Source organism: Tauraco erythrolophus, chromosome 9, assembly GCF_009769465.1.
Source record: "Tauraco erythrolophus isolate bTauEry1 chromosome 9, bTauEry1.pri, whole genome shotgun sequence".
Taxonomy (NCBI): Eukaryota; Metazoa; Chordata; class Aves; order Musophagiformes; family Musophagidae; genus Tauraco; species Tauraco erythrolophus.
In genome coordinates, this window is record NC_141473.1 from 41,694,964 (window position 1) to 41,718,895 (window position 23,932).

A 23,932-nucleotide genomic window follows, 5' to 3' on the forward strand; every position below is an offset into this window, starting at 1 on the left:
GCCCGGTGGGTCGGGGATTAGAGCACCCAACCCATGAGGACATGGGAGGGAGCTGGGCTCATTGGGTCTGGCCATGGGGAGGTGAGGGTGTCAGAGCAGCCCCCAGTTGCAGCCCAGGTGGGGGTGGAGGGGACGGATGACACCAAACAGTGACAGGCGGTGCAGCGAGGGGCTCCAGCCCCCGATCGCAGCCCGGCGGGGTTCAGGTTGGATGTGGGGACCTCTTCTTCTCCCACATGTCCCCAGGGAGGTGGAGGGTCTGCATTGTTTGATCCCGGGGCTGAGTGGCCAGAGGTCACCACGAGCGGCTGCCCGGCTCCTCGCCCACACGCTGGGAATGCCCACCCTCCATCCCAGCTCGCAGGGCCCTCGCTCCCCCACCAAGGTGCCACCAGGCTGGTGTCCCGCGCAGCCCCCTCCCCCCGTGCGGTCCCACCCTGCCGCTTGCCGGAAAACCGGCGGGGAGGAAAATCCCTCGGAAATAAACGCTGGAAGAGGATTTCAGGAGCCTGATGCTCCCGGTTCTTCCCTCCATCCATGTAAACACATCCCGGGAGGCGGCCCGCGCCCGGGGCCAGCAGGGATAGCGGCCGCTCGCCCGCGGCAGCGAGGTGGCCCCAGCCGCAGCTGGCAGGGCTCGCTGCGCGGCGGGGCTGCCCTCGGCGGGTCCCAGCTGGGAGCACCCCGCTACGCCCCGCCGCCGCCGGGCGGGCAGGCGGCAGCACCGGGGCAGGAACGATCGCCGGCGAAGCACCACCGGGGCAGGGGCGGAGAGCTTTATTCGCGCCCGCCGCGCCTCAGGAATCACCGGCAGGCGGCAGCTGCCGCTGCGGGACCGCCGCCAGCACCGGCGACTCGCCCCGGTGCCGCCGGGACGCGCGGACCGAACGCGGGGGCGGGGCCTGAGCCGAGTGGGCGGGGTCTGCACGAGCGGGGCGGGGCCGGAGCGGAGGGGGCGGGGCCGGAGCGGAGGGGGCGGGGCTTGCCGGGCCGGGCCGGAGCGGAGCGGGCGCCATGGAGGGCGGCGGCGGGCGGCGGGTGGTGGCGGTGGGCGCGGGGCTGGCGGGGCTGGGGGCGGCGCAGCGGCTCCGCGGCCACGGCTCCCTCCGCCTGCTGGAAGCGGCGGCCCGCGCCGGCGGCCGCGTCTACACCCGCCCCTTCGGTACGGCGGAGGCGCGGAAGGGTGGCACCGGGGGACGCGGCTGGGCGCGGGGGGCGGCGCCGGGGGACGCGTCCGGTGGGAGGGGATGGGTGTACCGGGGCAGGATCAGGGGTGGGGGAGCTGCACCTGAACCCCCCGCCGAGGCCGGTCCTGAGTAGGGTGGACGTGGGGCTGGGGCGTCCGGAGGGTGCGGTGGGACCAAGGCGGAGCTGGTCATGGGTGGCACAGGGGGCACTGGGGCAGGGGAAAGGGTCTGCTGGCTGTAGCGGTTGGGGGGAAGGGGGGCCCTGCCATGCGTACGCCTTGGGATGACCTCCGCTCCCTGCAGCATCGGGGCTGGCGGAGATGGGGGCACACTGGATCCACGGCCCCTCGCCAGGGAACCCCGTCTTCCGCCTGGCCACTGGCTTCGGCCTGCTGGGCCCGGAGGCTGCCCGGGAGGAGAACCAGCAGGCAGAGGTGGGGGGCCACCCCCCGCTGCCCTCCGTCACCTACGGCAGCTCAGGGAGGGCGCTGAGCCCCCAGGCGGTGAGCGAAGCCCGCGACCTCTTCGACGCCCTCCTGGCCTCCACCCGCGCTTTCCGGGGGGCCAAGGAGCTGCCGGCGCCCAGCGTGGGCCAGTACCTGCGGACGGAGATCGCTCGGAGGGTGCCCGCTTTGGGGGGAGGCAAGGAGGACGCCCGACGGCTCCAGCTGGCCGTCCTCGCCGCCTGCCTCAAGCTGGAGTGTTGCATCAGCGGGACCCACAGCATGGACCTGGTGGCCCTGGAGCCCTTCGGGGAGTACATCTGCCTGCCGGGCCTGGACTGCACCTTCCCGGGGTAAGCGTGGCGTTCCGGAAGGGCACACGGAAGAGCATTTCGGGAGGCACCCCGTCCCCAGCGGCGCCTCCTCCCACAGTGGCTACAGTGGCTTGCCCGATCGCATGCTCTCGGCTCTGCCGGAGGGCACCGTCCTGCTCAACAAAGCGGTGAGGACCATCCGGTGGAGAGGGTCCTTCCACGAGGAAGGGGACGAGGCCAGGGACTTCCCCGTCCGGGTGGAGTGCGAAGATGGAGACGCCTTCCTCGCCGACCACGTCATCGTCACCGTCCCGCTGGGTGAGGACACCAACACCTCGCCTTGCCCTGCCTGTTCCCCCCAGCCAGTTGGCATGGGTGGAGGTGGGCAGACAGGACTTGCCCAAACCCCTCCCAGCCTCTCCTCTCCCACCAGGGTCCCCAGTGGGAGAGGGGAGGCCGGGAAGGGGTTTGGGGAGGGAAAAGTATCTCAGACCCTGTTTAGGAGCCTGGCAAACAGAGCTGCTCGATCTTCTACCCCATCTTCTGCCCGCAGGTTTCCTCAAGGAACGCCACCAGGACTTCTTCCAGCCTCCCCTGCCGGAGCGGAAAGCAGAGGCCATTCGCCGCCTGGGTTTCGGCACCAACAACAAGATCTTCCTGGAGTTTGAGCAGCCTTTCTGGGAACCCCAGCAGCAGCTCCTTGAAGTGGTGTGGGAGGACGAGTCACCCCTCGAGGAGCCCAGTGCCGCCCTAGAGGCCAACTGGTTCAAGAAGCTCATCGGATTCGTGATCCTCCAACCGCCAGAGCAGTACGTGGCCGGGAGGATCAGCGAAAGGCCAGTGCGGCCGGGGGGTCTGGGCATCTTCCATGCAATGGGAAGGAGCATCTCGGTCCTTCTGGAACTTCAAGACCTTCTCCGGGTTGCTAGTGGCCTGCGACACAGTGGCGCTCCTGGGGTGGGGAGGGCACGGTGCCTGGTAAGCAGCAGGAAGGTGGCAGACAGCTCTCGGCGCCATCTTTTCTCCGCAGGCACGGGCACGTTCTGTGTGGCTTTATTGCGGGGAAGGAGTCAGAGTACATGGAGACGCTGACCGACACGGAAGTTCTCAGCACCATGACGCGTGTCCTCCGCACGCTGACAGGTACCGCTTCCTCCTCCGCCCTCATCACCCCAACCCCCGCCCCCAGGGAAGCACACACCCGGATTTCTGGATCCCACCCAAAATCCACGCCCGCAGGGAACCCACACCTGCCCGCTCCCAGGAGCGTGCTCAGGTCCCAGTGGCACAGCGCTCCCTACACCCGGGGCTCCTACAGCTATGTGGCTGTCGGCAGCTCCGGGGATGACATCGACGTGCTGGCTCAGCCCCTGCCCGAGGACCCCGAGGACCCCAGGGTAATTGCTTTAGGACTGGGGAGACACAGTGGGAAGCAGGACTCCCCTGGGCATGGGGGACAGATGGGCAGGGGTGGGAACAGGGAGCCTCAGGCCTTGAGGAGCACAGGGAGATAGCGCTCCTTGCTCCTGCTCCATTTGGGGGGGTCACTGATGCTCGGGTCACCAATCCGCCCCCCTCGGCTCTTCCTGCTGAGCTCTGTGGGGATGGGGGGAGCCCCATTTACATAAAATCTAGGGACATGTAGCTCCTCCTGACCATTCTCGAGCATCCTCAGGGCGCGGGGTGGGTCTCTAAGGAAGGGAAAGTGCGGCCATGCATCCGCAGGGTGCCACAGAGCAGGCAGACGAGGCTGGTTCGCTACCACCCGCCGTCCCCGCTGGGCTGGAGGAGCCGGCAGGCCCCCAGCGCTCACCTCCCGCCTCGCCGCAGCCTCTGCAGCTCCTCTTCGCCGGCGAGGCCACCCACCGCACCTTCTACTCCACCACCCACGGGGCCCTGCTGTCGGGCTGGCGGGAGGCCAAGCGGCTCAACCAGCTCTTCGGGGCAGGAAAATAAAAAGCCGTGCTTCCGCGGGCAGCTGCCGCTCAGCCTCCTTTATTGAGAAACCTCCAGGGGGGGAAGAGACGCGGCGAAAACGGGCTGCGGCGTTAGTACCAGTTGGTACCGGCGATGAGGAAGCGGGTGTCGTCCAGCGGGTCCTGCGTCGGGCCTGGCGCTGGGGTGGGCTGAGGGGCTGCGGGCGGCTGAGGGGCGGGCTGCGGACCAGGCCCCGGGGCGCGGGGGGTGCTGGGCCCCGCGGGGGGCACTCCGTGCCCCCCGCGGGGCCCAGCACCCCCCGCACCGCCGGAACCCCCCGCCGCGCCCGCTCCAGGCCCCGCAGGCCGCGGCTCCGCCATGACGCTGAGGAGAAGTCGGGAGCGACGCCCGCTGAGGCGAAGCCCCGCCCACTTTACGTCGCACCGCCCGCTGAGGCGAAGCCCCGCCCACTTTACGTCGCGCCGCCCGCTGAGGCGAAGCCCCGCCCACTTGGCGGCGCCAGCCTATCCCGTCGCCCGCTGAGGCGAAGCCCCGCCCACTTTACGTCGCCCCGCCCACCACACAGCCCTCTGAAGCGAAGCCCCGCCCACTCGCCGTCGCCCCGCCCGCCGCGCCGCGACGTGACGCTCCTGAGATGGCGCCGCCGCCGCCATGAGGGGGTGGGCGGGAGTGGCGGCGCCGGTGCTCGGCGGGTTCCGGGAGCGCTTCGATTTCGGCGGGCGCGATGTGGTCTCCTGGTTCCCGGGGCACATGGCGAAAGGTGAGGGGCGGGAGCGGGCGGGATGATCCCCCTCGCCCGCCCGCCCGCCGCCGCTGACGCAGCGCTGTGTTGCAGGCCTGCGGCAGATGCGGGCCGCGCTGCGGCGCGCCGACTGCCTCGTCGAGGTGCACGACGCTCGCATATCCTCCGGCACGGCCCGTCGTGTGTCGCCCCCCGGGGCACGCCCTGCCCTCCCTCGCGCGCCCCGGCTCCCTCCAGGCCGGCCCTTCCCCCATTCCCGTAGCTTCCTCCAGCCCCGCGCTGGTCCCATCACCTCCTTCCTGCCCCAACTGGTCCCCCAGTAGCTGCTCCCGCACCCGCGCAGTCACTCTCCTTAGCTTTTCACATCCCAGTATCGGGCCGGAACCCCATGCTGCAGGAGGCACTGGGCATCCGCCCGCACGTCCTGGTGCTGAACAAGATGGACCTGGCTGATCCCCGCCGGCAGCCGGTGAGCGCCGGGGCAGGGCTGGCGAAGGGCTCGCGGGCCACCGCAGGTGCCAGCCACGCCTCTGCCCGTCCCTTTCAGACGGTCCTGGAGCGCCTGAAGCAGCAGGGATGCGCACACGTCGTTTTCACTGACTGCCAGCACGATGGCAACGTCAAAAAGGTAACGGGCCAGCAGCCTCCGTGCCCAGCTCGGCTCCTTGGTGCCAGCATCTGAGGGCTGTGTGCCAGTCTCCCAGCCCTGCGGAGAAGCCTCAGTGCCCCACAGTGGGGAGGTGACGCTGGCCAGTCCAGAGCCATCTTCGTTTCCAGCTTGCCGCAAGGCACCCCGTCCTCCACTCGGCACCCATTTGGCGAATCCTCCTGGCACAGCGTGCCAGCCCTGGGCGCAGAGCTGCGGTTACAGCCCTTCTCTGTGTTTCTCTGCAGATTGTTCCCCTGGTTGCCAAGCTGGTGGGCAACAGCCCACGCTACCACAGGGCCGAGGTGAGACGCGGCAGCCAGAGTGCCAGCAGCGTGGGCACGGGCAGTTGGGGTGGCTGTCTGCAGGTCACCTCGCTCTCCAGCTGCAGGGACAAGGCTGCTCGTACGTGTGCCAGAAGCACTGGCAAAGGCTCTTGCAGCTGCCCACCGCTCCTGGGGTAGGTGACCGATAACCACCCGCTCCCTGCCCGCGTCCTCCTCTCTTCCAGAGCACCGAGTACAGCATCCTGGTGATCGGCGTGCCCAACGTGGGCAAGTCATCGCTCATCAACTCCCTGCGGAGGCTGCACCTCAAAAAGGGTATTTCTCCACGGTGCCCGCACTTGGGGAGGAGCCACTGGCGCAGCCGTGGAGCTGGTGGCGGGGCAGAGTGTCATTTGCTCTTCTGACTGCCGGGTATCTCCTTTTTCCAAAGGGAAAGCCACAGCGGTTGGTGGTGAGCCGGGCATCACCAAGGCGGTGCTGACCAGAATCCAGGTACCATCCCTGCGGTGGAGCTGGCGGGGTGGGTGGTGGCCTCAGCCTCTCTGCAGCCTGAAAAATCTCTGGAGGCACCAAGATGTGATCTCAGAGGGGTCTGCTTTCCGGCAGGACCTTAAAAGAAGAGCTCAGTGCCTCGCTCGTTAGCCGTGTTGGGAGTCCACAGTGCTAATTAGCGAGCTAATTAACGGCCCTGCCTGCCCTATCCCAGGTTTGTGAGAAGCCCCTGATGTACCTAGTGGACACGCCGGGCGTGCTGCCCCCAAAGCTGGGGGACGTGGAGACGGGCATGAAGCTGGCGCTGTGTGGTGAGGTGGAGGCTGTTGCTGGGCCGGGGGCTCCCCAGATGTGGCTTCCAGTCCTGTCTGGGCCTGGTACCAGAGGCTGGGGTGGGATTCTGCTGGTTTGGGCTCCCTCAGGCCAGTGCATGCTGCCTGTGTGCCCATGGGTGGCAGGTGGATGGTGGGAGGGGTGGCTGGGGCTGGGCAGGAGCTGGAGTTTGACCCTCTTTTCCAGGAGCCATCCGTGACCACCTGGTGGGGGAGGACATCATGGCCGACTACCTCCTGTACACCCTGAACAAGCAGCGGCAGTTCGGGTGAGCTCGCGGAGGACCCGGGTAGGGTCCTGGGCTGTGTCCGAAGTGGGCACTGCAGAAGCTGTCCTGGGGGAACTGGGGTGGGGTGTCAGGAGAAGCGGTGCCAGCAGGATGCGCCCCCTCCTCCGCAGGTACGTGCAGCGGTACGGGCTGGCAGAGGCCTGCGACGCCATCGAGCCCGTGCTGAGGCGCGTGGCCCTCGCCCAGGGCAGGACGCAGAAGGTGAAGGTGCTGACGGGCACGGGTGAGCGCTCCAGGGAAGGGGATCTCTGCCCGCTGCGGGGCAGGGGCCAGGGGTGGCTCCAGGCTCCACCAATTCCTCTTCCTGCACCCACTCCCCACCCCTCCAGGGAATGTCAACGTGACGATGCTCAACTACCGGGCCGCTGCCTACGAGTTCGTGCGGGATTTCCGGGTGGGACGCCTGGGCAGGGTGACGCTAGACTGAGACCTGTCCCGTGGAGGAGAGGCAGCGCCTGGCACCATGCTCTGCAGGGACGCTGCGATGCCCCACAGGGCTGCGGCCACCTCGGCGTGGAGCTCTGCTGTGCCATTAATGTCGCTCTGCCGGGGTCGCCCCCAGTTTTGGACGCCGGGATCTGGCCACGCTGTGGTGGCTGCCCTGTGGTGTCGCCACGCAGGGTGATGCCCTCCGAGGGGTGCGTGGTGCCCACCCAGGACACTGCTGCGGGAGCTGCTTCCTCGCTGCGGTCCCGCTCCCTCTAAGCCCTCCAGCCTAAAATAAAACTTCCGTGGGCAGGGTGCCCGGGTGGTGGCCATCCCAGGGTCCCCATCCCGAGCCCCGCATCCAGCCACACCTGCTTTCCGCCCAGCTTTATTCCCGCTTCCTCGTCCTCCAAACGCCGCGACACCCGCGTACAGAGGAGCGGAGTGCCCGAGCCGGTGGGGTTTGGCGGGGAGAGGTGGTGGAGGGGCTTCCGGTAGCAGGGTCCTGCCCCGGTGGTGGTGGTGGGTAACCGGGTGAGGCTGGGCACGGGGTGGGCACAGCCCTGGGAGCTGCTCCTGGTCCGGGGCTGGTCCTCGGCAGCGGCGGTGGCTGCACCGGGCACGGTCAGGTCCCCTGGAGCCCTCAGCGGCGGAGGACGGCGGCCAGCGGGCAGAGCCAGGACGCGGCCCAGCCGGCCGGCTCCCGCGCCGGTGCGGCGGAGGTCCAGGCGCTGGCGGCGGCCGTCCAGTTGCCGTCGCGGTACTCGCCGTCGCCCGCTCGCAGCTCGCCGGCCAGCCGGGCCCGGCGCAGGGCGGCTCCCGCCGCCACACCGGCCGCCGCTCCCGCCGCCGCCGCCCCCGCCACGCGCAGGGCCGCCCCGGCCGAGCCGTAGCGGGGCACCGCCGCCTTCACCCGGCCGCGGGCGGTGCCGCGGGCCCCACCGCGGGCGGCTCCCCGGGCGCCGCCGCGCCCGCCCTTGGCGGCCGCCGTGTCGCAGAAGGCGGCGGCCAGCAGCACCAGCGCCCAGCACGCCGCCGCGCTCCGCCGCATCCCGCCGCACCTGCGGCACAACGGGAGCCCCGGCGCTCAGCGCGCGTCCGCGGCACCGGCACCCCCCACCGACCCCCCCCCTCCCCTCCCCGGTCCTCCGTGCGGGAGCGGCTCGCGTCGCACACGCGTGTCACGCACGCAGCGGCCCCGTGCGTTACGTAAACTACCCCCCGCCCTCGGGGCTCACCGGGGCCGGGGCTGCCGCCGCCGCCTCGCTCCGCTCCGCTCCGCTCCTCCCCGGCCGCGCTCCCGCCGCCGCGCTCGCGCTCCCGCTGCCGCCGCCCCCTCCCCACCCCCCCGCTTCCCCCCAACCCCACGCGCGCTCGTCGCGGGTGCGCGCTCGGCGCCGCGCGGCGGCGGCGTGGGCGCGCGCGGGGGAGGGCTGGGGGCGGGGAGCGGGGCACGGCGCCGCTAAACCCTCCCGGTCCCGGTCCCGGTCCCGCCGCGCGACACCCGGCAGCCCCCTCCGCCCCCACGGGACCGGGGGCGGGGCGGGGCGGTGGCGGCGCTGCCAATGGGGACGGCGCGCTGCGGGGCGGGGCCGCCTCGGCCAATGGGGGCGGGGAGGGGCGGGGCCTCGCTCCGCCGCGCTCCGCCATGGCGGCCTCGCTGCGCGCGCTTGTCCGCCCCGCCGCCGCCGCCGCCGCCGCCGCGCGCCGCCGCGCGCTCCTCCCGCCGCCGCCCCGCCCCCTCCTCGGGGCGCGGGCCAGCAGCGCCGGTGAGCGGGGCACCAGGGCGGGCACGGGGGGCGTCCGGCAGCGGGGAACGGGCGCCGTGAGCGGGGCCTGCCTCCGGGCAACGGGGCGTCAACCCCGGGCACCGGGTCCTTGCGCCGTGCGCTGACCCTGGCACCGGATCTCTGCACCGTGCGCGGGGTTCGGCACCGGGCACCGGGTCCCTGCACTGTGCATGGGGTTTTGGCACTGTGTACCGGCGTCCCGGCGCTGTGCACCGGGGCTCAGCACCACGTGCGGTCACGGCACCGGGCACCGGGGCCCAGCACCGGGCTCCGGCGCGCAGCACCTCGCACCGGCGCGGCACAGGGTGGTCACTGGGCCGCGCCTGCCCGGCTCAGGACCGCACCGGGAGCTCCCTGCCAACCCCGCTCCCGACCTCCTGGGGGTGACGTCCCGGTGACCGCTGGCACGCGCCCGCCGCCGCGGGAAAAGGTCGCCTTAAAAAATAACGCGTCGCCGCCGCGGCGGCAGCCGGGCCCCACCGGGAGCGGAGGGGCGGGGGGAACCTACCCCGCTTCCCTCCGGTTGCCTAACGGGGCGGCGGCGGGCAGGGGCCCCGTTCCAGTACTTGGCGGTGCAGAAGACCGGGGCGCGGCAGAGCGTGGGCCTGATCCGGCTGGAGCGGCCGCAGGCGCTCAATGCCCTGTGCGAGGGGCTGATGGCGGAGCTGCGGCGGGCGCTGGAGGCCCTGGAGAGCGACCCGCAGGTGGGAGCCATCGTCATCACCGGCAGCGAGAAGGCCTTCGCAGGTAGAGCGGGGGCGCCTCTCGCCACCCCGGGGGGATTTTTTTGGGAATGAGGGTGGGATCGGCGTCCCACCCTCATTCCCGTCGCAGCCGGCGCAGACATCAAGGAGATGCAGGATAAAACCTTCCAGCAGTGCTACGGCGGCGGCTTCCTCAGCGGCTGGGACAAGGTCTCCACCGTCCGCAAACCCATCATCGCCGCCGTCAACGGTTACGCCGTAAGCGTGTCCCCCCCGCCACGCCGTGCCCCGCCTCGGCCCCGGCACCCCCTGACCCTCCTCTTCCTCTTTCTGGGTCCCAGCTGGGTGGTGGGTGCGAGCTGGCCATGATGTGTGACATCATCTACGCTGGGGAGAAGGCGCAGTTCGGGCAACCCGAAATCCTGCTGGGCACCATCCCAGGTGGGGTATCCGGCAAGGGGGGAGTCCGTCCTGGCCGGAGCTGGGACAGCGGCGACACCCAGCTATCCCCCTCTGGATCTTTTCCTTCCTCAAATGGCTCCAGGTGCCGGAGGGACGCAGAGGTTGACCAGGGCAGTGGGGAAGTCACTGGCGATGGAGATGGTCCTCACTGGGGACCGGATTTCGGCAGCGGAGGCGAAGGAGGCAGGTAGGGCCACGGGCCGGTCCTGGCACCGCTGGGGTCCGGCGGGGAGCCATCCCACCACCTCCTGCCGTCCGTCCCTAGGTCTGGTCAGCAAGGTCTTCCCTACGGAGAAGCTGCTGGACGCGGCCATCAGCTGCGCCGAGAAGATCGCCAGCAACTCCAAGCTGGTGACCGCCATGGCGAAGGAGTCGGTCAATGCCGGTAGGGGCTGGGGGACCAACCGGGACCCCCCCCGGGGGGGCGGAGGGGCCAGGCAGCGGCGTCTCCCCACCTTCTCCCTTGCTCTCAGCTTTCGAGGCGGCGCTGGCGGAGGGGCTCAGGACGGAGAAGCGGCTTTTTTACGCCACCTTCGCCACCGTGAGTACGGGGCGGGGGGGTCGGGGAGCGGGGGGGCTGACGCAGCCCCGTCCCGCCTCACCTCTCCGCTCCTGGCAGGGCGACCGCAAGGAAGGGATGACGGCGTTCGTGGAGAAGCGCAAGGCCAACTTCACCGACAGCTAAGCCCGCTCCGGTGCGGGTCTCCGCGGCTGCCTGCTGCCCGGCGGCCCCCCGCAGCACCCCGCGGAGGGGGTCTGGGACCCAGCGGTGGGCGCTGCTTCCCTGGGGTGACACAACCAGCAGCGGGGACCACCTTTGTCATCCCTATTAAAAGGTTTTCCTGGCGCTGCCGGGAGGAGATGGGTTCACTGAGACACCCCCTGCCCTGCTCCGTCACGCTGCGCTCTGGTGCGGCCTCGCGGAGCGACAGGTCTGGGGGTCCCCTGGGCGCAACACCGATGCGCTGAGTTTGCCTGGCCTCAGCCCCCCCTGGGATGAGCTGAGGCTGGGGTGATGGGCTGAGTCGTCCCCCCCCCGCCCCAAAGCATCATCCTGCCCCTGCCCGGGGTCTCAGGACGAGCCCAAAGAGGGGGATCCCCAAGATCTGGGGGATCCTGGAGATCTGGGGGCTCTGCATTTACTGGTAGGTTTCTGGCAGCAATGGGGAGCCCAGCAGGTCATGGAGAGGTATATTTGGGGGCTCAAGGGTGGGTATGGAGGGACCAGCCCCCTTGGGAAGCCCCAGGAGCAGCTCCCACCCCATGGTTCACAGCCTGGACACGTCTCCGCTCAGCTGTGGTGGAGATGATCAAGGTCCTCCTCCGGGCCATTCTCCACCTCCAGGGACAGCATCTGGGGTGAGCCGTGGTCGTTAGCCTCCCTGGCGTCGTCCTCGGGGTGGTGGAGGTGATCGAGGTCCTCTTCTGGTTCCACCTGGACTTGGTGGTGGCCCCACTGAGCCCAGGCACTGCTGGAGAAGACCTTTATACCTGGTTCCACCTCTTCGGTGATCTCACCCTCCTCCAGCATCTCCACGGCTCGTGGGCCCAGGATGCTGGAAGAAAGGAGCAAAAGCGGTGGGGAGAGGTCACAGTGCATCGAGGTGACTAAATATCCCCCTGCTCCAGGGGAATCCCACCCCACCAGGGTGCAGGGACCACAGTGAGACACCACCTCCCCCCCCGGGCGACTGCAATTAGGATCTCGGGGAGCAAACGGGCAAATTTAGGTGCTTATCCCACAAACGGGCTGGATGGATCTGGGACATGGGCACTGCAGCTCCCACTGCCACCGGCAAAGGGAAACCAGCCAGGGCTGGATGCTCGGAGAGTTGGGATCATTTTGGGGGAAAACAGAGCTGGGAGCCTCTTACCTTTCCATGGCCAAATCCCGCTCCAGGTCCTCCTGCTTAGTGTCGCTCGGAGCCTGCGGGGAGAGAGGTGGGCGCTGGGTTTGGGTGGCACGGAGGGCGTGTGGGTCTGCCCAGGCTGGCTCCTCGCGTGGGGCAGCGGGAGGGCAAGGTGCAGGGTGGGGGCTCACCTGGGTGCTGCCGGGTGCCAGCGGGAGGAGGAGGAGGAGGAGGGCAGCGCCCAGCAGGACGGTGATGCTGTAGAGGCGGACGGCCGTCAGGCTAGCGGAGAGATGGCAGAGGAGCCGTGTTGGCAGTAGCTGGGTTGGCTGGTGCCCACCTGCACCCGCAGCGCCTGCCCGCACCTGCCCGCACCCACGGCCCCTGCCCGCACCCCCAGCACCCCCCTGCCCGCACCCCCCTCCGGTGCTGCCCGCTGGGTCCGGGCAGCCCCGTACCCCTCCATGGCTGCCTCCCGCCGCCTGCCCGGCCCTTGCCCTGCACTTTGCCCGCCCGAGGGTGCGGCTGCTCCTGGGGCTGCCCGGCCCGCGTCGTGCCGGGTGGTGCCAGTGCTGCTCTGGAAAATGGGGCACGGGATTAGCCACCTGTGCTCCCCTCACCGGGCACCGGGCCACGTGTGACCCCCCATGCACCTTTGTGCCCTGGGGCACGTGCCATTCCCGTGCATTCAAGTTTTGCACCCCCCCATGCACCAGGGCACGTGCAATCCCCGTGCACCCAGGTGTTTGCACCCCCCCATGCACCAGGGCACGTGCAATCCCCGTGCACCCAGGTGTTTGCACCCCGGAGGCAGCTGCAGCAACGTGCCTGGGCTCCAGCCCTCTCCGAGGAGGTGTGGGTGCCCTGAAGTCCCCAGGGAGGGATGGAGGAGGTGGTTGTTAAACCACACTCCCATACCTGGAAGTTCTCCTGGTTGCATTACAAAGTTTGGAAAACCCTTTGCGACTCCAAAATGGGTGCTGTGGAGCGGGAGGGTCTGTGTCTTCCCACCAGCAGATAATCTCCACGGGATGGTGGTGAGGGGGAACGTGTTCCTTATCCTGCACCCCAAAAGCTCCAGTAGCTTCCACAAGGATGAGGTGTTATAGGATTTTGGAATGGTTTGGGTTGGAAGGGACCTCAAAGATCATCCAGTTCCAACCCCCCTGCCATGGGCAGGGACACCCTCCACTACACCAGGTTGCCCAAAGCCTCATCCAACCTGGCCTGGAACACTGCCAGGGATGGGAGTCCTGGGTGGAATTTTTTGCTCTGCACGTGTGCTGTACGTGCACGTGCCCGCGCGTTGCGTGCTTGCACACGCGCCTGTGTTGCGCGCCCCGCGTTTGCACGCACCTGTGCGCGTGCACGGGTACATGCCGTGCACACGGATGGTGCTCGTGTGCATCCCGGGCCGTGTGTGCATGCTCCTGCTGTGCACGCTCGCACACGCGCGTGCACGCGTGCCGAGTCCTGCTCTGTGCTTGCACACGTCCGACCGGTGCATCCTTCTGATGGCCCCTGCTGGGTAAGTCCACGTGCACAAACAAACAAGGGGCCGGAAGGTTTTGCTTATCCCACAGGGAAAAAGAAAAAAAAAAAAAAAAAAAAAGGAAAATTCCAGTTTTAGGTTTAAATGAGGATTTTTGAAAGCCACTGGCCAGCTGGGAGAGACTTGCCTACGGACTCTGGAAAAAGGTGGTCACCCGGAAGAGCTAGCCATGGGACCTGAGGCAGTAATTCAAATTTTGATTTATTTTTTAATAGCGAGGGCAGACACTCAGCCACCTGGAGTCTGGGAAAAAGGAAGGAAGGAAGGAATTTCCAGGTGGAAACTTTGGACTTAAACACAAAAGGAAGAGCAGATCAGGCTGCTTCTGTATGACCTTTGTACCATCACATGCCGAAGCCTGCAGGCATCTCCAGCAACACGGTGCCTCCTTCGAATTTCCAGTTATTCCAGTGAATTTTTATCCTTTGTTCTTCCCAGAGAGGAGGAAAGGGAGAAAAAGCACCTACAGATCCTAAGCTTCTTGGATAAACGCCCTTCCAGCAGTATCTTTTCTTCCCTTTTATGGACAATTTTATAAAAAAGTGTCACGGTTCAACAGGACCCCAAGACCTGGCAGCAGCACGCTGAGCCTGGCTCTGCGTTTCCAACCAATCTTTTCTCCCGGCAGGATGAGATTAAAAAGGCAGGCAAAGACGCAGGAGGAAAAAATAACCTCCATTTCAACCTGGGTTTGGGGGTGTCTGGAGCAAAGGGAGGTTTATTCTGCACCTGTCACTCTGCTTGGGCTTCAAAACAGCATTTAAATTCTCTCTGAACCAATTTTATAAAAATTCCATTTATTTATTCACCTAGTTGGAACCACTTGAACTCCCCGTGGAAACGAACTGCAAGGCACCAAAATGCTTTCCCTGATCCTTTCTCAGGAGTAGAGCAGACTTCAGCGAGAAGAAGAAGGTCAGAATTAGGGATCAGCACTTTTCTTTCTCTTTCTCCTTTTTGTCCAGTGGTTCCACCTTCTGTACAGTCAGCAGATTTTGCCTTGGAATTTCTTGAATCCAAAGGCAATAAAACAATCCTGCGTAGCCTCAGCTCCAGCAGCTGATTTCCTCCCACCTCCACGTCGCGGTGCTCCGCCGCAGTCCGAGACTCTGCGAGTCTGCGTGCTGTCCCAAGGGCTGTCCTTGCCGGGAGCTTTTAAAAACCCTGTGAGAAAATGAAAAAAAATTAAATTAAAAAGAACTCCATAAATTGTTGTAACCTACGCTGCTGTTCCTCTGGATTTTATTTCGGTTCTCTCCGTTGCAAGCAGGGCTGGCAGGGAAGCGCGACACCCTGTTCCCAGGGTGAGGAGGCTGGGGGGATGCAGGGCTTCCTGCAGGAAGAGGGAACGCTCAGTGTTATCCCTGCTGCATTTTTGGCAGCAATTCCTTGCGAGTTTTTAACGAAGCCTGTGCAGTCCTCGCAGCTGCCTGGAGTTTCGGAACAGCATTTGCTCAAGCAAAAGGCAACCGTCTATCCAGAAAGCTGCCGCTGCCCAGCATGGTCCTGGCACTAACGGGATACAAAAACTCACTGCACGGAGGCAGAGGGATTTATTTGTCGTTCCATTTCGGAGGGGATCAGAAAAGAGACTGCTGTGTCTCAGGAAGGATCAAGGCGAGCACGGGCAGCCTCTGGAATGCTGCCAGAGGGAGGTGGTACAGAGACACGAAGGGACTGTAGCAAAGCACCTCCCAAGGTGTTGATTTATCCCAACCTGCTGCTGCACAATCCCTGGTTTTGCCCTTCTGCCTTCCCTGCACGGGGCACGACCCTCCCACGCAACCGCAAACGTCCCTGCTCGGCCACGGTGCCGTCGCTGACGCCGTCGGGCGGCAGTGCCAGCGCCTTCTCATCTGGCACACATCTGGCGCACCGACCTTCAGACTTTCTTCCTCGGCCCCTTAAACCCTCGGGTGGCACCTTGTCCAAAGCAGATGGTGGATGGGATCCTGGAAAGGGAAACAGGCTTTAATGCACGTTAACAGCTCACCTCTCGCGGGATCACCAGGGTGGTTCATGCCTCGCGTGGCATCTCAAGCTCCCAGAGTGGGAAGAGCGAGGAGCTCTTCGGAGCAGGACACCTAAATCACCAACTCAAAAAATGGGTGAAACACTGGTCTGCTTTCCCATTTATCCTGCACGTTCCATTTAGGTTCTGGAGGCCTCTGCTGTCTCTACAACCAGGTGTAAGGTGTTACAAAACGTCATACGCCGTTGGACGGCTGCAGTGGTTTTTTGTGGAAGCACATGACTGGGGAGAGCAGAAGCAGCAGTAAAACTGCGGCCTCCCAGCAGCAAATGTTCCTTCTGACCTGCAGTACCACGTCGAATTCAAGGGACAGTCTCTTTCTGCTTTATAAGCAGTGAAGTTTCAAACGTCACCGTGGCAAAAATGGAAATTCCCAGCAGGATGTTCAGCCACTTTACTTGTGCCTTGTCCTGCGCCTGCCTGGGAGCACGGGCAGCTGCAGTGAAACGCCCCAGCTCGGCCCTGAGCTGGCTACAAGGGGAAAGTGTTACAAAACAAGAAGGAAACTTGTTTTGGAGTATTTTAGGACAGAGTTCTTCTCTTCAGACCCACACCTGCAGCACCCTGGGAAGAGACCATGGGCAGACTGAAAGAAATGTTTTGACATGGCTTTCATGGCTCTGTCCTTCCTTAGGCTTTCCTCTTTTAAAAATGGCCTTTAAAACACACATGGGAATCCCACCTCCTTTATCTTCCACCCAGAAACCCCCCGAGCTGTGCTGCGTTAGAGGCTGCAAAACCTAAGGGAGACAACACGGTCCCAGCACCCTAAATTTTCACCAGTACAGACCTGGATTTATAGAGTCGTTTCTCTGGCACCAAGGGGCCAGGGCTGGCCACAGGCTGAGGGGTCTCCACGTTCTCACTGGGCCCCGTTTCCATGGGGTCCGCCTGGAATTGCTCCGACACCTCGGCGCTCACATCCATCGGCACGCTGGCGCCCTGCTGTGTGGGAGAGCTCGGGTGCTTGGGGGCACTGCAGAGACAGAATGGGACATCCTTTCTCAGGAGCCGCCGCGTTAGCCCGGAGCATGCCACATGAGAAATATTTCGTAATGGAACAGGTCAAGCCCAACTTGGGCGAGTTACTGCAGAGAGATTCGGCTGCGCCAAGCGCCGGGAGCAGCCAGAAGGCTGCTGGAATGCTGCACAACAGGCTTAGAATCATAGAATCATGGAATGGGTTGGGTTGGAAGGGACCTCAAAGATCATCCAGTTCCAACCCCCCTGCCATGGGCAGGGACACCCTCCACTACACCAGGTTGCTCAAAGCCCCATCCAACCTGGCCTTGAACACTTCCAGGGATGGGGCAGCCACAGCTTCTCTGGGCAACCTGTGCCAGTGCCTCACCACCCTCACAGTGAAGAATTTCTTCCTTATATCCCATCTAAATCTCCCCTCTTTCAGTTTAAAGCCATTGCCCCGTGTCCTGTCCCTACACGCTTGTACGTGTCTACTGAAGTATTCAGGGTTGCTGCACTACAGCTCACAGCTTCATGCCCAGGCTCTTGTCTTCAGTCCATAAAACCTCATCAACCAGCTCGATTCCCCACAGGACTGTCCTTTTGCTGACCTATGGATGCCACGCTGCAGCCAAAGGTCATCCTTCGTTTGTCATCCCTGGCTGAGGGGTGGGCAACATTTGTGGTCGGCAGTTTCTGTCTTCCCTAAATGGCAAGCCACTTTCCCAGTCGGCAGCTGGGCCTGCTGGTGAAGTCTTGGACCAGCTCTTCCCTTCTCAGCCTGGCACACCCTGAAGTGTTCGGAGCAGAACACGTTGCACCTTTCGTTGCCAAACCTGCCCCTGGAACATGATGCTGTGATGTGATGGCAGTGACTGACAGCCTCTCAAGTCCCTCCCAAGGAAAGGGAAAGGGGGGAAAAAGGGAAAGGGGGGAAAAAGGGAAAGGGGGGAAAAAGGGAAAGGGGGGAAAAAGGGAAAGGGGGGAAAAAGGGAAAGGGGGGAAAAAGGGAAAGGGGGGAAAAAGGGAAAGGGGGGAAAAAGGGAAAGGGGGGAAAAAGGGAAAGGGGGGAAAAAGGGAAAGGGGGGAAAAAGGGAAAGGGGGGAAAAAGGGAAAGGGGGGAAAAAGGGAAAGGGGGGAAAAAGGGAAAGGGGGGAAAAAGGGAAAGGGGGGAAAAAGGGAAAGGGGGGAAAAAGGGGAAAAGGGCTCTGAAGGTCTCTAGCCCAATTATCTGCTTAGAGGTTTGGACTAGAGGGTTCACGTCGTAGCTAGAGCAGGCTACTCAAAAAAGCTTTGAAAGACTCCGTCCCCTGTTCCTTTGGGCACCCATCCCCGGGCCACACCGCCCTGGCAGGCAAGCATTTTTCTCTCCATCCCATCACCTAGGTCTCTGAGGAAGGTATCAAACAGCCTCAGTCCTTGTATTAACCCCTGTGGTGAAAGCAGTGCTTGAAACGAGCGGCCAGCCGAGAAAGCCATTCGCCGAACTTACAAAGCCTTCCTCTGCTCTACTTGTGCTTTTTGGGAACAGGAATATTGCAAAGGCTTGGAGAGCAAAGCAGGAAACGTGCACCAGCGACACGCAGAGATGCCAGGCTTTGCTTTTACACTTGAGATGGCACGAGGGGAACAGAGCCTGGAGCCACAGGGGGAGAGAAATAAGATGTGCTTCAACATTAAGAAAAAGTCAAACATTGCCGCAGGAAGACTTGCACGTTTACCTGTTCTTACAAGGAGCAGAAAATGGCATTTCTGAGCCTCTTAGGAGAGAAACTCGCTCTGGAAAGGGTGTGGGACAGCAGAGCAGCACAACATCACCTCGACAGGGGAAAGCCAGTGGGGCTATCGCAGTTCTGCAGTTACCTTTTCGCTTTCTTCGGTCGATCGAACCGAAAGTCGGCAGGATAGAGGTGAACGGTGACCAGGTGATCCTTTCTGTCCTTGCTGCTCTTGAACTTCTCCGCACAGCCTTCTACCAAACACTTGTACTGAAAGGTGGGAGGGGGGAAAGACATAACTGGAAAAGGCAACTGGGGACACGGGTGCTCTCCCCGAACGGTCGGTCTCTAAGGATGCCAGTCCATGCCATACACACCGACCAGGAGCAGAGGGCTGGGCACGGCGACTCACCATGTTTTGCTTCTCGGCCATTATCTGGAAGAGGGAATCGTGCCATTCCAAGATGTGAATATCCAAGAGGTGCCCCGATGGAAACGAGCGCTTGCAGAAGGAGCAGACGTTCCTGTGCAGCGTGTTGTAGTGGTGCTCGTAGCCCTCCAGCGTATCAAAGACCTGGCCGCAGCCGGAGATGTGGCAACTGAATTCAGACACCCTGCGGGGAAATCACGACATCCACGACTTTAATTAAATTTGAGCCTTCGTTTAAGCTCTAGATGACTTTACTTGTGACTTTTTTGTGACCACTACTTAAGTGAAATGCTAGGTGCAATGGAACAAAGATTGCGATGGTGCTGGCAGCTGGAAACTTGTTTGCTGTTACGCCTTAAGCATCATGCACATTATTGTCCTCCGAAGTGGTGCTTCGATGAAGAATAAACACCAAGCAGCAACGCGAGAAATGAGCAGTTTGACTTGAAAGTTGCAGCTGTGGATCAAAACTGCGTGCCCACTCTATTTAACAGGCACCTGTGGGATAACCTCACACGGTCCTCAAAGTGCAACCTCAATTTTCTACACAAGAGCAAGTTTAAAAGCCAGGTGAAGGTTCTCCCCCAGGCTCAGCCTTCCTAATCAGGGCTGTCTGTACCACACAGCTCTCCCACTGTTTTGACTGGGTAAATAATAAATTTAACTGCCACTTAAATCCTTTTGTTTAGCTACAATCCCGATTTTCAGCCAGATTACAGATGCCTTATCTGCTTACGGGGAACCATCAGTGAAACCACGTCACACCCAGCAAGCACAAGAAGTCAATATTTAGACAGACAGCTGATTGCAGCGGAAAATACCAATTCTTCCCCATTTTCAGCAGGACGTTGAGGTCTGCAAACTGTATCACCTCATTTTCCTTTATCAAACTGCTTCGCAAAGCATCCATGTCTTCTTCCTTTTAACTCATTTCTCCTCCCTGGCCCCTGAAGCCCACAGACGAGAGGGCGCCTCTGCTCTGCTCTCTGAGACCCCACCTGGCATACTGCGTTCAGCTCTGGAGTCCCCAGCACAAGAAGGACATGGAGCTGCTGGAGCGGGTCCAGAGGAGGCCACGAAGATGATCCGAGGGCTGGAGCACCTCTGATCTGGAGACAGGCTGAGAGAGTTGGGGCTGTTCAGCCTGGAGAAGAGAAGGCTCCAGGGTGATCTTATAGCAGCTTTCCAGTACCTAAAGGGGCTCTGGACAAGGACATGTAGTGACAGGACAAGGGGCAATGGCTTTAAACTGAAAGAGAGGAGATTTGGATTGGATCTAAGGAAGAAATTCTTCCCTCTGAGGGTGGTGAGACACTGGCACAGGTTGCCCAGAGAAGCTGTGGCTGCCCCATCCCTGGAAGTGTTCAAAGCCAAGTTGGATGGGGCTTTGGGCAACCTGGTGTAGTGGAGGGTGTCCCTGCCCATGGCAGGGGGGTTGGAACTGGGTGACCTTTGAGGTCCCTTCCAACCCAAACCATTCCATGATTCTGCGAAGGGCACCTGTCCCGGCCCCGCCCCCACACGCAGGGGCGGGCAGGGCTCGTACCAACGGTGCCACACGCTGAGGCGACCCGGAGCGGGACAGACGAGGCACACCCACCGCCATGGCCGTGCCGATGTCAGTGGCACCCACCTGGCTCTCTCCGCCACCTCCGCGAGGCTGGTGAGGACGCCCTGGAGGTAGAGGTGCCGGTGCACGTCGCCATCCTAGGAGAGGAGAGAGGGGCCGTGGGCGGGCGGGCGGGCCTCTCCCGGCAGAGCCAGCCCTTCCTCTGCGCCGAGACCGGCTGCGGCGGGGGGGACGCCGCCCTGAGGGGGCGCAGACCGGGCCCGCCCGGCGGCCCCTCACCTCGAACAGCGGGTGGTGCGGGCCGAGGCGGAGGCGGCGGGGGCGGAAGGCGAAAGGCGGGAGGGGCGGCGGGGCGCAGGGCGGCGGCGGGAGGGGGGGCGGCGGCGGCCCCGGCCCCTCCCGCAAGCGGCGGCGGAGCCCGGCGGGCAGCGGCAGCATGGCGCGGCACTGCGCGTGCGCGGCGAGAGCGGCGGGAGCGCGCGTGCGCGGGGCGCGCTGCCGGGCGGCGGGGGCGGCGCTGCGCATGCGCGGGGAGAGCGGCGGGGGCGGCGCTGCGCATGCGCGGGGAGAGCGGCGGGACGGCGGGGGCGGCAGGTAGGGACGGGACGGGACGGGACGGAACGGAACGGAACGGAACGGAGCCGGGCACCGTCGGGTACCGTCTGGCGCTGCCGCGAGGGCCGGGGAAAGCGCGGGCCGCCGCCGCGGGAAGCGAAGGGGCCCGCCGCGGCCCTCCCCGCTCCCAGCAGGGCCGGTGCCTGTGGCGGCTGCTCGCAGAGGCCTGAAGATGGGTTCGTGGGTTTGACCATCTTGTGCCCCTTGAAGACCACTTCTCACCCGTTCTCACCAAGGGTGTAGCCAGCAGGCGCCTGGTCTGTGACACCGCTTCCAAAGCACTCCGGCCAGTCCGGGGGCTCCCTTAGGAGAGAGTGGCAAACTGGAGCGAGCCCAGGGAGGCCCTGGTGATGGTGGGTGGCGGCCGGAGGATGGGGGAGCTGGGCTTGCTCAGCCGGAGACAAGGAGGGGAAGGGGGACGTAATCATAGAATCATAGAATGGTTAGGGCTGGAAGGGACCTTCAAAGGTCATCTAGTCCAACCCCCCTGCAAGGAACAGGGATATCTCCAACTAGATCAGGTTGCTCAGGGCCTCGTCCAACCTGGCCTTGAACGTCTCCAGGGATGGAGCATCCACCACCTCTCTGGGCAACCTGTGCCAGTGTTCTACAACTCTCATGGTAAAAAATTTTTTCCTAATATCCAACCTGAATCTACCTCCCTCTATTTTAAAACCATTACCCATTGTCCTATCACAGCTGGCCCTCCTGAACAGCCTCTCCCCATCTTTCTTGTAGGCCCCCTTGAGGTACTGGAAGACCACTATAAGGTCACCCCCGGTAATGCCATCTCCTCCTGCCCAGAGTGGTCCTGGAGATGCCGGGGCCAGACTCTGCTCAGAGGGGCACAGCGAGAGCCCCAGAGGCACCGGCACAAGCTGCAGAATGGCAAACCCTGGATGTGTATTAGGAAAAGATGTTTCTACGTGAGGGTCAGGGCCTCCAGTGGTGGGAGAATCAGGATCTTTGGAGATATTTAAGCTTGGACACGACAAGGCCCTGTGCAGTCTGCTGTAATTTGACTCGGTTTTGGGTGCAGAGTTGGACCAAGGCTTGCAGGGATCCATTCCAGCCTGAATGATTCCGTGGTTTTGGCAGCCGGATTTTGGTGTGTCGGTACGCTTGATATTCTGTATCCACACAGGGTGTCACGTTAAGCTCCGTGCTTGCATGATGCTTTGATCAGACTTCATTTCATAGATAGATTTCGTACATTCCTAGGTTGGAAAAGACCTTAGAGATCATCAAGTCCAACCATCCCTAATCCCCATTAAACCATATCCCTAAGTAGATCATCCACCCTATTCTTAAACACATCCAGGGATAGAGACTCTTACTTCTGCAGCCATGATTTAAGTAACTTTGCAGAGTTTGGTGCTTCTCTGTTAAAAAAACGGACAGTAGAATATCAAGACCCCTAAACTTGGGAAAAATTGCTTTTGAATGACTTCAGAAGCAGCAGCCTGGGTGGGCCAGCAATTTCAGCTGTGTCTGCAGTCTGCCAACCAGCACTTCTTACGACGTCTCGGTAACTTGTCCACCACCAGCATGGTGAAAGATCCTCCGCTGGCTCCCCTACATTTAAGGTGGAGTTTGTACCAGGATAGTATCTCTTTTTGCTTCCTTCCTCCCCTTACGTGTGTTCCTTTCTTCCAGCCAAATATTTCAGCCTGCCCTGCGAGCTCAGAGCAGTCAGGAGATGTTTGCGCGAGTACATTTGGCTCTGCAGAAGTAAACCACCAACTTACCACCTTCGTTTCGGCGTCTCCCGGAGCTCGTAGCCTCGGGTGGGAGCATGAGCGAGTTCCGCATTCACCACGACGTCAACGAGCTGCTCAGCCTGCTGCGCGTCCACGGCGGGGAAGGAGCTGAGGTCTACATCGATCTGCTGCAGAAGAACCGGACGCCCTACGTTACCACCACCGTCTCTGCGCACAGCGCAAAGGTGAGCGGGGACGTACTCGTAACGGCAGCTGAGATGCCTTCAGACAATTTCTTTTGGCCAGTGGTGTGAACTGCCTTTCCCTGACTCTGCTCAGCGAGAGAAAACTTGACTTCTGTGGCTACAGAGCTGGCCACGTGTTGGGAGGGGTAATGGCTGTCCCTGGTTTAGGGTTTGTCTGAGAATAATGGTGGGATCATGTTGGCATTGGTAAAAAAATAGGGTAATCTGATCCAGAATCTCCATTTAGGGTGTAAAGTAGAAAGATTATTTCAGGAAAAGCCGAAAATCCTTGCGTCTTGGAGAGACTGTAAGGATTATTAGAACTTGGGGGTGGGGAGGTTCAAAGGAGGAGCTTATTCTTTGCCGGAGATGGTGGTTTGAAATTTTAATTCGGTTGTCCTCTGGAGGAATAAAACAAATGACAAATAGTAACTATGTGAAATGTGATTATATGAAGAGTACCTGACTTTTTGGCCGAATATCACCCAGGTATTAGGGATTAAAGCCTGACCAGGCATACTTCTGTGGCCATAATCCTGCTTTTTGCTGTCGTTTTTTAAAAGCAATCCATCAGTCAAGCTGTAAGTGCTAGGAAACTGCTAACTCTGTCTGAAAGTTCCGGTCTTTGTAGCCTGAACTGTGTATTTTCTCTAATTCCAGTCTTACACATCGTTTACACTGACACCTGCACTTCACAGGCTTGTAGAAGGACTTCAGTAAGAGGCTCAGCTGGAGACCTGCGGTCCAGCCCCTTGCTCGCAGCAGGGCCAGCATCACAGCTACAGCAGGCTGCTTAGCTGCATTTTGAAGATCTCCAGGAGATTCCTCCATCTCTCTGGCTGCTTCCCTAGGGCCAGCTGGGATTTTCCATGTCGCAGTTCGCGGCAGTGCCTGCGGTGCTTTTGCTGTGCCCCTCAGAGCGAGGTCCGTAACCCCTCTGGGCAACGGGCAGTACGCCCCACCATCTCCATGGCTCTGCACTGGGCTGAGTCCAGTTTGTTGGTGTCTCTCCTCCTAGTGAGGCCTCCAAAGTGGACTCAGCATCCAGATGTGGCTTCATCAATGCCAAATCATGTAATAAAGCTGCTGATACAAAATTCCAGTACCTGAAGGGGGCTACAAGAAAGCTGGAGAGTGACTTTTTACAGGGGCGTGTAGTAACAGGACAAGGGGCAATGGCTTTAAACTGAAAGAGGGCAGATTT

General features: G+C 62.6%; 7 protein-coding genes across 16 annotated transcripts in view; 4 read left to right on the forward strand and 3 right to left on the reverse strand.

Moving 5' to 3' along the window:
* The first annotated feature begins 1,014 nt into the window (after positions 1 to 1,014).
* On the forward strand, positions 1,015 to 3,900 carry PAOX (polyamine oxidase). The gene is made up of 7 exons (XM_086616205.1): positions 1,015 to 1,162; positions 1,491 to 1,983; positions 2,063 to 2,262; positions 2,498 to 2,753; positions 2,975 to 3,087; positions 3,184 to 3,341; positions 3,775 to 3,900. The coding sequence occupies exons 1-7, from the start codon at positions 1,015 to 1,017 to the stop codon at positions 3,898 to 3,900; spliced, it is 1,494 nt and encodes a 497-aa protein (XP_086472331.1).
* A 633-nt stretch (positions 3,901 to 4,533) lies between these two features.
* MTG1 (mitochondrial ribosome associated GTPase 1) lies at positions 4,534 to 7,457 on the forward strand. Of its 5 annotated transcripts, XM_086616572.1 has the most exons (11): positions 4,534 to 4,642; positions 4,718 to 4,782; positions 4,989 to 5,093; positions 5,172 to 5,252; positions 5,519 to 5,575; positions 5,782 to 5,872; positions 5,988 to 6,049; positions 6,264 to 6,360; positions 6,569 to 6,650; positions 6,782 to 6,894; positions 7,001 to 7,129. In XM_086616572.1, the coding sequence occupies exons 1-11, from the start codon at positions 4,534 to 4,536 to the stop codon at positions 7,096 to 7,098; spliced, it is 960 nt and encodes a 319-aa protein (XP_086472698.1). In that variant the 3' UTR covers positions 7,099 to 7,129. The 5 variants fall into 5 exon arrangements, with proteins under 5 accessions (XP_086472698.1, XP_086472696.1, XP_086472697.1 ...); XM_086616568.1 differs by lacking the exon at positions 4,718 to 4,782 and having other exon boundaries at positions 4,609 to 4,642; positions 4,981 to 5,093; positions 6,782 to 7,457; XM_086616570.1 differs by lacking the exons at positions 4,718 to 4,782; positions 4,989 to 5,093 and having other exon boundaries at positions 4,591 to 4,642; positions 6,782 to 7,457.
* A 283-nt stretch (positions 7,458 to 7,740) lies between these two features.
* Positions 7,741 to 8,148, reverse strand: SPRN (shadow of prion protein). Its single transcript, XM_086616206.1, has one exon. The coding sequence runs from the start codon at positions 8,146 to 8,148 to the stop codon at positions 7,741 to 7,743; it is 408 nt and encodes a 135-aa protein (XP_086472332.1).
* A 597-nt stretch (positions 8,149 to 8,745) lies between these two features.
* Positions 8,746 to 10,738, forward strand: ECHS1 (enoyl-CoA hydratase, short chain 1). Its single transcript, XM_086616766.1, has 8 exons — positions 8,746 to 8,866; positions 9,437 to 9,634; positions 9,722 to 9,849; positions 9,933 to 10,032; positions 10,136 to 10,240; positions 10,319 to 10,438; positions 10,527 to 10,594; positions 10,673 to 10,738. The coding sequence occupies exons 1-8, from the start codon at positions 8,746 to 8,748 to the stop codon at positions 10,736 to 10,738; spliced, it is 906 nt and encodes a 301-aa protein (XP_086472892.1).
* Positions 10,739 to 11,344: 606 nt separating this feature from the next.
* Positions 11,345 to 13,311, reverse strand: LOC104371627 (uncharacterized). The gene is made up of 4 exons (XM_086616207.1): positions 13,260 to 13,311; positions 12,095 to 12,243; positions 11,928 to 11,980; positions 11,345 to 11,609 (listed from the first exon to the last, which is right to left on the reverse strand). The coding sequence occupies exons 1-4, from the start codon at positions 13,309 to 13,311 to the stop codon at positions 11,345 to 11,347; spliced, it is 519 nt and encodes a 172-aa protein (XP_086472333.1).
* An 858-nt stretch (positions 13,312 to 14,169) lies between these two features.
* On the reverse strand, positions 14,170 to 20,606 carry ZNF511 (zinc finger protein 511). Its single transcript, XM_086616692.1, has 7 exons — positions 20,448 to 20,606; positions 20,232 to 20,305; positions 18,581 to 18,782; positions 18,314 to 18,438; positions 16,278 to 16,463; positions 15,336 to 15,407; positions 14,170 to 14,619 (listed from the first exon to the last, which is right to left on the reverse strand). Exons 1-6 carry the CDS (start codon positions 20,604 to 20,606, stop codon positions 15,338 to 15,340), a joined length of 816 nt encoding a protein of 271 aa, XP_086472818.1. The 3' UTR covers positions 14,170 to 14,619; positions 15,336 to 15,337.
* Positions 20,607 to 20,740: 134 nt separating this feature from the next.
* Positions 20,741 to 23,932, forward strand: part of TUBGCP2 (tubulin gamma complex component 2) — a 41,322-nt gene continuing 38,130 nt past the window's right edge. For 5 of the 6 annotated variants that reach the window (XM_086616648.1, XM_086616650.1, XM_086616649.1 and 2 more), the window contains exons 1-2: positions 20,741 to 20,762; positions 22,440 to 22,728. In XM_086616648.1, coding sequence (XP_086472774.1) covers positions 22,579 to 22,728 — 150 coding nt within the window. In that variant the 5' untranslated portion in view covers positions 20,741 to 20,762; positions 22,440 to 22,578. Of the gene's footprint in view, positions 20,763 to 22,439; positions 22,729 to 23,932 lie in introns of those variants that run through there. The other variant, XM_086616652.1, reaches the window with a different exon arrangement.